Source organism: Leucoraja erinacea, chromosome 1 (assembly GCF_028641065.1).
Source record: "Leucoraja erinacea ecotype New England chromosome 1, Leri_hhj_1, whole genome shotgun sequence".
Taxonomy (NCBI): Eukaryota; Metazoa; Chordata; class Chondrichthyes; order Rajiformes; family Rajidae; genus Leucoraja; species Leucoraja erinaceus.
In genome coordinates, this window is record NC_073377.1 from 26091424 (window position 1) to 26101850 (window position 10427).

Here is a 10427-nt window from a genome sequence, read left to right on the forward strand (position 1 = left end):
TGTCCTTTAATTCAGAGGCTAGAGGTCATTGACTCTCATACTAGTGGGAGCATCCTCTCCACATCCACTCTATCCAAGCCTTTCACTATTCTGTATATCTCCTCATTGAAGTAACCGAGGTCAATCCCAGGTTCCGTTATAATAACAGAGGATACTGGAAATAGTCAGGAGGGACCCAGCGTGGAGACGCTGAGAACGATGTGGTGACCTGCTTGGAGGCCGCCAAGAATGAAAGCGAGCCCCGATGGGGGGCTGTCGAGAATGAGGGGAGACCCGGGCAGTGGGGTGGCAAGGGGGAAGTGGGGACTCATAGAAACATAGAAACATAGAAATTAGGTGCAGGAGTAGGCCATTCGGCCCTTCGAGCCTGCACCGCCATTCAATATGATCATGGCTGATCATCCAACTCAGTATCCCGTACCTGCCTTCTCTCCATACCCCCTGGTCCCCTTAGCCACAAGGGCCACATCTAACTCGGAGTTGCCGAGAATGAAGGGGCACCCAGCGGGGAGGCCACCTGCTGCCATGTGCAATGGCAGTCGGAAGATAGGGCTGTTTGGTGATGTTTTGTAACGTTGTCGTATGGGAAACAAAGCATTTCACTGTATCTAGATACATGTGACAATTAAGTATCATTAAATCATTGAACTCATTGAGGTCGGCTGCTCCTATGAAAAGAGTTAACATTTCAGGTCCTAGACTGTTTGTCAATGGTCTTAAGAGCCAACAACGTTTTTATTCACTGGTCAATGAAATCAAATGGATGCCATTCAAGATCCTACATGGACATTTTTGAATGGACGTTTTCTGAGGATTGCAGGGTAATGCCAAAAAGGAGGAAGAAAGATTCACAAACTCTTCAGGATTACAAAAAGAGACAGGAAGAAAGAGACGTGAGTGAAGAAAACCTTATATGTGAGAGGGTCACTGGAGAAAAATGTGGGACCTACTCATCATTTGTCATCAGATGTTTAATTTAATTCAGGACCTAATAAATTAAATTTTTTCCACAAGACATCGATTGCTATTTATTTAATCTTGCTGAGAACCATTCCTCTTTAGCACTTAAGAGGCAATGAGCAACTACAGCAGGCACTTAGACACTGGAGTAGTTATTTTTGCAAAGTTCTCCCAACCCTGCCTCTTTGGCGAGGAGACACAAATAGAATTGAACATTGCACATTCATTGGATGATACGGCCCTAAGGAACTCCTGCAGTGATGTTCCAGGACAGGGGTGATTAACCTCAAATATCACAGACATCGTCCTTATTCCAAGATATATTCTTTTCCACTTCTGGTCTCCATCAGTCCCTCTAAATTTGGAATTTTCTCACAAATTATTAAATGTGAGTAATATTGGCTCTGTTATCTCTTTCCTTGATCCATTTTAAATTGTGGATGCAATCCATCTGGACCAAGTGCTTCAATCTCTGTTCTGGTTTCTATTATTTAATGTATTTCTTTGTTCTCTCTTAAATGCTTGGGCTTCATTGCTTGATTCATCATACAATGTCACGCCTACTGTTCAATCTCCTTGGTAAATACCAGAGCAAAGTAAATATATATTTCTGCAATTTCCCTACTGACATTCCATACTGATATAATCCTATCTAATCCTAATCTCCCCTTTCCTAATTTAACTAAACGTATTTTATTTATTTCACTATTAGAGAGTCATACATAGAGAATGGAAATGGGCACCAGCCTAATTTGCCCACGCTCACCAATATGCCCCATCTAATTTAGTCCTACCTGCCTGCATTTGTCTCATATCCTTTTAAACCTATCCTATCCATGTATCTGACCAATGTATCTGACCAAATGCCTCAAGTACCTCCTCTGCAAGTTCATTCCATATACCTACCACTGTTTGTGTGAAAAAGTTGCCCTTGAAGGGCCTGTCCCACGACCTAACGTGGTCGCTTGAGCCGTACAGCATCGTGGGGCCGGTCCCACTTCGATCGCGGGAGCCGTATGGAGTTGTGTGGGGCTGGTCCCGACATCGCGCGGGGCTCCGAAAAACTGACAATGACAAAAATTCTGCGCGGCAACGGTCTGTCAGCCCGCAGCCGCATTGAGACTGTATGCAGCGCCTCGACGGGCGTACACAGCGTCTCGACGCCGTACTCAGCGTCTTGACGCCGTATGCAGCGTCTTGATGGCATATGCCTAGTGCGTGGCGTTGCGCGATGGCGTCACCGCCCGGCGTGCCGTTGCGTGATGACGTAACCGCCCAACGCCGTGCGACGTCCCAATTCAGTCGGCCCGCCTCCTGCCCAGCTGATTGGTGAGTATGATGTTGGGACCAGCCCCGCACAACTCCGGACGCCTCCGCGGTTGGAAGTGGGACCGGCCCAGTGATGCCGTACACCTCAAACCACCACGTTTGGTCGCGCTAGACGCATACAATCGCATGCTGGTGGGATAGGCCCTTAAGGTTCTTATTAAATCTTTCTCCTCTCACCTTAAATCTATGCTTTCTGATTCTTGATACCCCTATTCTGGGTAAAAGAGTCTATGCAATTACCCTATCTATTGCTCTAATGATTTTATAATCCTCTATAAGATCACCCTCGTCCTCCTGCACTCCAAAGAATAAAGTCCTAGCCTGCTCAACCTATCCCTAGTAACTTCCTCATAAATCTTCACTGCACCCTTTCCACCGTAACAACACATTTCTTATACTGGATGACCAAAAATCCTGTTCAATAGTCCTTGATAAATTTGCTTTATAGTTTCTCTTGGTCATTTTAAAATTTATTTTTTAATCCTTTCAAGTTCTCTCTTACTGTACATTCCTCCGCCATCCTTATGCTGAATATATGGAACTAACCCTGTCCTAATGTTCCTTTTATTAACATTATTTGCCGTTGAAATTTTATATGTTCACTTTGTTCTTCACTTTTATTAGATTTTATTATCCTGTGCTCAATTAAAAATATGTTTTAAATACCATTATTGTTGTACGATATTTGTTTATATAATTGCTCATCTCATTTTTGAGGTTCTATTATTTGCCTCCCTCAATCCATTACCCTGGTTTTTCATTATATTTTCTTCTTCTCTGTTAACATTTTCACATACATTTCCTACTCCTTTTTCAATGCTCACTTATTTCCTATCACAAGATAAGGGCTTTGGTGAGGGTGCAGAGGTGATTTACCAGAATTACTAAGAAACACTTGTACACACTTGCATAGTTTTCTCTGGAACACCAGTGGTTGAGTGGGACCTGTTATAAATATGTACAATTAGGATATGGTAGACAGTCAAAACATTTTGCTCACAGTGGAAATGTCAAAGACTAGAAGGTATAGTAAGTATGTAAGTAAGTAAGTTTATTGGCCAAGTATTCACATACAAGGAATTTGCCTTGGTGCTCCGCCCACAAGAAACAACATGACCTACAGCGACAGTTACGAATGACACAGAAAACACTAAACATTAATAATAATAACACATTAATGAATCTTTATAGGGTTTTCACAGATGACACAGACGAACAAACACATACAAAACAGCAAGGAGCAGTACACCGTGGCCGCCATTGCCGGCGCCAGCAGCAGCAGCCACACTGCAAGCTAGGTTTAAGGTGAAAGGGATAATGTTTCAAGTCAACTCAAGTCAAGTTTATTCGTCACATACGCATACAAGATGTGCAGTGAAATGAAAAGTTTCAATGCTTGCGGATTGTGCAAAGAAATTACAAAACAGAATGGAACAGAATCAGTAATTACATCTTTTTTGGGGGAAAGAGGAAAAACAGCAATTTTAACAAGACACCACACAACAGTAAATTGGTACAGTATGTTAGTCCCTGGTGAGATAGGAGTTTACAGTCCTAATGGCCTCTGGGAAGAAACTCCTTCTCATCCTCTCTGTTTTCACAGCATGACAGCGGAGGCGTTTGCCTGACCGTAGCAGCTGGAACAGTCCATTGCTGGGGTGGTAGGGGTCCCCCATAATGTTGCTGGCTCTGGATCTGCACCTTCTGATATATAATTCCTGCAGGGGAGGCAAGTGCAGTTCCCATAGTGCGTTTGGCCGAATGCACTACTCTCTGCGGAGCCTTCTTGTCCTGGGCAGAGCAGTTCCCAAACCAGTGATGTTTCCGGACAACATGCTTTCCACAGCTGCTGAGTAGAAGCACTGGAGGATCCTCAGAGACACTCTGAATTTCCTCAATTGCCTGAGGTGGTAAAGGCGCTGCCTTGCCTTACTCACCAGTGCAGCAGCGTGTGATGTCCATGTCAGATCCTCTGAGATGTGGACTCCCAGGTCACAGCTCACCCTATCCACAGTATCCTCATTTATCTTCAGAGGTGTGTACATCCTCGAATGTCGTGCCCTCCTAAAGTCCACGATCAGCTCCTTAGAGTTTTTGGCATTCAAGAGGAGGCTGTTGTCCTGACACCAGAGTGCTAGATCAGCCACCTCTTGGTAGGCCTTCTCATCGTTGTCTGAGATCAGGCCCACCACCACAGTGTCATCAGCAAACTTGATTATAGAGTTGGAGCTGAACCTAGTCACACAGTCATGTGTGTACAGGGAGTACAGTCGGTCCCAGCAAGTCTGGTGGGGACTATCGTGTTGAAGGCTGAACTGAAGTCTATGAACAGCATCCTCACGTAGCCCCTCTTCTGGCTGTCATGGTGAGATAGAGCGGTGTGCAGAACCTGGGAGACCGCATCATCCGTGGATCTGTTCGGACGGTATGCGAATTGTAGCGGGTCTATGTTTCGAGGGAGGAAGGCGCAGATGTGTTTCTTGACCAGCCTCTCAAAGCATTTCATGACTACTGAAGTGAGGGCCATCGGACGGTAGTCATTCAGACAAGCTGGGGAGGCATTCTTTGATACAGGTGTAATGATGGATCTTTTGAAGCAGGCAGGAATATATGTAGGGCGTTTTTTTGTAAACAGAGAGTGATGGGTGCCTGGAATGCATGGCAGGAGAGGCGGTGCAGGCAGATATGATAGTAGCATTTAAAAGGCTTTTAGAAAGACACGTGGATATGCAGGGAATGACGTTTATATGAATCATGTGCAGGCAGAGAAGATTAGTTTATCCTGGAATTATGTTTGGCATTTGTGGGCGAAAGGATATGTTCCTGTGCTGTTCTATATTCTATGTTGTAAATCTAATCATGAATGATCTCACATTAGACATTTAACATCTTCATTTTGAAATGAATCCTTTGTAATTTGTAGAACTTCTTTTTGATCCACCTTACCAGCCTTTTCTGTTAATTAATTAATATCACAGCAATTGAAATCTCCAGTTGATGATGCTTAACCCACTGAGTTACTCCAGCAATTTGTGTTAATTTATAAAGTGGAAAATGTACCACCTAATCTATTTCAAGTACATAGAAAGAACACACGTTTTTTTTTTTATATCTTATTTTCTTGAAGGGATTTTATAAACTGGCATAAATAAGGATGTCAAAAGATATGGAACAAAGGGAGGTAAATATTTTTGAAATCCAGATCAGCTGTGATTTATTTGATTGGCACAGGAGTTGTGGTTGCTATTTGGAATTGGGGTTAAATATCTCATCGTCAATGTTGAATAAGTTCAATTTCAGAATGGTCCCAAACTCAGCAAAGTAAATCAGGTTAATTCAGAATTCTAAAATGAATACATTTACAATTTAGCTAGATATAAAACCTTGAGGAATTATTTTTTTGCATCTAACCAGATCTAAGAATTTATTTACCAATTTTATCTTCATATCTTTACTGCAGTTTAATGGAAAACAACAGCTTTATTTTATCCTGACAAATAGTTATTTGTGAATGTGCAGATACAAATGTGCATTTTCCGTTTTTTGAATCATGGACTTCAGAGCCCTATGTTTATACAATGTTTAAACCAAAGTGCTTTTCCAGTAGAGATTTCTGGATGGTGATCAAAACCAGGAATTCTGACTGTACTGCCCATTCCCTATTATAGGGGCACATTGAATGATTGCTGTCCAGTCTAAGATAAATGGTTTTGAGTATTTTGTGGTCTAGCAGTCACAGACTGAATGCAACACTGAGTTGCTGCAGGTGGTGGTCTGTGTGTGTAAGGTCTTGAAAACATTCTCAGTGCTTGGAATGCAATGCATGACAACTCCTATTAATGACATAGCTTATCTCTGTTATCATTCTTGCTTTCTCTAGTGTGAAGAATTACATTGGGGAAGAGTGAAAAGGCAGATAGATCACAGCCAAGGAAGTTATTGTACCATTGCAATTTATCATCGGGAAGAATTGGCTTCACAGCAATGTTAATACAATCTTTCAGTAAACATCAGCAAGGTTTGGGAAGCCACATGGAGTTGCTCCAACCTCATCATTTATGGATTAGCAGATTCCTTAAATTGTTTGTGAAAATGTAAAAATGCTGACAAACCAAAGAGTAATTTAATCATGTTAGAAGTGACTAAAGCTGTGTTTACCCATCCCCCTTCAGCATAGCCCCGTCCCAAATTTGCAAATAATTCACAGTTGCAATGCAACAGATGGATGCATTTTTAAGAGTAGCTTCAGCAAACGGATAGACTCTTCATGTACTTCGCTTCTCAATCAGCAAAGGCAGAACACTGCAGATAGTCATACTTCAAAGTGCCAGTGTGATTTCTGGGAGTAAAGAAAGAGTTGACGGGTTTGAAAGGCTGGGGAGCAGAATGGCTGAATTAGCTTCAATTGAAGTGCATTGTTAGTCACGGAAGACTTGCTGCCAGCATGTAGTTATCAATTTCCACAAAGTCAGCAAAATTGCAAAGCTTATTTGGTTTCGTTACAACAGTATATGTATATTAGGGACATTAGAAATAGAGGCAGGAGTAGACCATCTGGCCCATTGAGACTGCCCCTTCATTCAACAAACCATAAAATCCACAAAATATAACTCCCCAGTCCATTAATTCAGGAAGGGAAAGCACACTGAGCTTTTGATAAACTAATAAAACACCACATAGAAAGGATTTCATGTATACTGTTAATCTTTTAAAACAATTATTAAGAAATAAAATGAAACATTATTTTCAATAAATCAGTAGTATCTGTCTGGGCTACTTAATATGTATAAGATGTGAACACTACCAATTGCATACTGACATTCTCTCTACTTACAAGCACCACATTTGCAAAGCAGATGCTTTCTATTATCACTTTGGTCCAAAACCAGTTATCTTTCCCAAAATAAGGGTCTCAGTTTTCACCAAAATTAAAGAGAGGGTTCCAACTGAATTCAGATGTAATGAAGCAGTGGCACCCAATCCAGCCAGAACTGATGTGTTTAATATAGGATTCCAGAGTTTGCATTGATACAGAATAACTGGCATCACACAGATATAAAATACATTGTACAGCTCTGCATTTTGAGCAAACCGAATTTTGTTGTGGCATCTGTTCCAGATACATTCCAAGCACAGGTCTCTGCTTCATCTCACTGGGGTGGAATCCACAGCAAATTGTACAATTGAGTCAGGAAGGTCCTGCATCACCCCATGTACCAGTGCCAGATTGGTATGTAGGGTGGAAGAGCATCAGGAGCAATGCAGCACAATTACAATGATGAAAATTCCTTTACAAATAAAAAGTGCTTTTTGCAAAAAATTAACGTCTTACAATGAAAATGCAGGAATCTGATGGTTTGCTTTTTTTAAGATAGACACAACATGCTGGAGCAACAGGCAGCGTCTCTGGAGAGAAGGAATGGGTGACGTTTCGTGTCGAGACCCTTCTTCAGTCTTCTGAATCTGAAGACGGGTCTCGACCCGAAACATCACCCATTCCTTCTCTGCAGAGCTGTTGCCTGTCCCGCTGAGTTACTCCAGCATTTTGCTTATATCTTCGGTGTAAACCAACATCTGCAGTTCCATACCACACATGGTGACTTTTTTAACGACTTTTTGTTCGGATATTGCTAATTAGGGATGAAACTCTTGTCATTTGCCCCCAAACTTTAAATGGGATGGCGATCAGAGGCATTGGCTCAGAAGCAACATAGTCGATACATAACATAACAATCGGCTAAACAATTGTAATCGCAAGGCAGAGAAGTGGCGTTTACAGAAAGGGACCGATTGAAGGTGCTTACCTGAAACAGGTCGCCAATTCTCCATTGGCTTTCCGACATGGATACTCGGTTGAGATTACTTTGGTTTCCGGGCATGTCTCTCTGCTTAAAGATTTAAAAAAAAAATGTCGTGTTTCAGGTGACAATTAAAAATGAGTTACTGAACCAAATCTCCGTGCCTTCCCTTGGATCTGGAAGCGCCTTTGATAACTTCATAACATTTAATTAATCGTGAATTTTTGAGGGCGGGTGACCCCAAAATCTTGTAACATAATTGACATTGCTATTAGAAGTAGTGATGTTGGTGGCGTGGGGTGGGAGAATGAGAAATGAAATATTAATGACAAACCTGTACCTTTCATCTTGTTCTGATATAGAAAAGTAAGAGTAAGGAAATCCTGGCGACATCAGACAAAACAATAAGGCAGCCCTCAGCAAATTCCCAATGCTTGTGTAAAACATCTTCTCCGCAGTCACTGGCCTGACCCGGTCCAAAGATTCCCCGGCAGAATCACCAGAACACAATCACTCTGCGAACTTTCTTTCCAAAGGTTTGGAGACTTTCATCAGAGAGTGTTCGACCGGGAGGTGTAGCTAGCTGCCTTGCTTCGTTTCGCCTTTACTGCAATTGACTCCGCGGCAGGGTTAAGGACACTGGCGCTGAGATGGCATTTGTCAATACTGAAAGATTTTTGGCTCAGCCGACGGCGGCTGTTATTTAGTTTAGATAAACTAAAAAAAAAACAATATATTGCACGGGGTCGGGCGCGCAAGTGAGAGGCGAGGGGAGGAACTTGGATGGGAGAGCGTGTGTAACGAATGATGGATGTGATTGTGTTAGTTTACGAGTGTCAGTCTTTCTACGCGTGAGTTCTGTTTGCAGGTATGGATGCGTGTATTTCTGCATTTTAAACGAACGTGTCGTTTTCGATTCCTTTCAAATTTCCCCCTTCCTCAATTTTGCATATGACATTCTCCACAGTGGAAAGTGAGATCTGTTTGCACTTGGCTAACATCACTTATCCAATCTGTTACTGGTAAATTGGAAGGAGCATTGTTTTCATAGCCTTGTTTAATTTTAGATGCAACCGCCTCCCTGTCTGCAACAATATAAATGAAACCACATATTATGTTTAAAGCCCAGTGTTTTGTTTTGAACTACGTTTTGTTGCCCTGTTCATTTTATCGGTAAGGCAGCTCCCCGCTGACCGGCCGCTTGTTTAGCAATTTGAATGAATCCCTACTTCGAATGGTAGTGGTTAATTTATTGCATTTGTGGAACCGAACCAGCAGAGACTGCTTCCAATGCACATTCCAAACTGGAGCCTCTCTGTTGACAAACACTGAACATTTTAACTCTTTCCAAACTCAGAATGGAACAGGTTCAGATTGCAACTACTCCGCAAAAATGAATCTGTTGCTAAAAAGACTTCTCCCATCCGGGCCATTCCTTCTTCTCCCTGCTCCCATCTGGCAGAAAATAGAGAAGCTTGAAAGCGCCATCACCAGACTCAGGAAAAGCACCTTTCCCTCTGTTATTAGGCTTCAGAACCGTCCTTCCATAAACTAGGGCAATGTCAGATTAATCTCATTGTAAACATTGGACTTTGTCTATGGAATTGATAAGTTACAATGTACCACAATGCTGAGAACTATATTCTGCACTCTGTATCTTTCCCTTTGCTCTATCTATTGTACGAGTTTATATTCATGTCTATAATTCTGATCTGTTTGGATAGCATGCAAAACTACATGTAAACAGTGGCGCAGTGGTACATTTGATATCTTACAGCATCAGAGACCCGGTTCGATCCTGACTACAGCTGATGGCTGTATGGGATTTATATGTGTAAACGCCTATCTCCCAGAGTGACTGCGTTTTTTTTCCTTCCATTATTTATTATGGTGTATGGGTTTATAAATTTGTTTGGTTGTTTTGTTTGTTTGTCTTCACAAAAGTGTGACTCACTGGTATGTGCTCAAATAAACTTTACTCTACATATGGCAATATGTTCTCCCTACTGCAGGTTATGGAAGATAATTGGACTTCTATGCTTTTGGAAGAAATTATCCCAAGTGTTGTAAATTATCCCATAAATAAAATTAGTGTATGGATGATTGATGATTGGCATGGACTCGGTGGGTCGAAAGGCCTGTTTCCACGCTGTATCTCTAAACCAAACTTAACTAAACTAAAGTAACAATAATAAACCTAAACCTAAATCTAAAAGGTTTTTGCGTAAGGCAATATAGTTATTATTATATCAGTGATCACAGCCTGCAATCTTTCTCTTGATCCTAAAGCAGGCATCACATCGAATTGATGGCTTTTAACTGGGGAAGCTTTCTCCCAAC

At 41.8% G+C, this 10427-nt stretch overlaps 1 protein-coding gene across 1 annotated transcript in view; it reads right to left on the reverse strand.

The window, feature by feature from the left end:
- Positions 1–9915, reverse strand: part of ccbe1 (collagen and calcium binding EGF domains 1) — a 353404-nt gene extending 343489 nt beyond the window's left edge. Inside the window, exons 1-2 of the mRNA XM_055631149.1 lie at positions 8428–9915; positions 8094–8177 (exon numbers count right to left, since the gene is read on the reverse strand). Coding sequence (XP_055487124.1) covers positions 8094–8177; positions 8428–8534 — 191 coding nt within the window. The 5' untranslated portion in view covers positions 8535–9915. The remainder of the gene's footprint in view (positions 1–8093; positions 8178–8427) is intronic.
- Between the last annotated feature and the right edge of the window lie 512 nt (positions 9916–10427).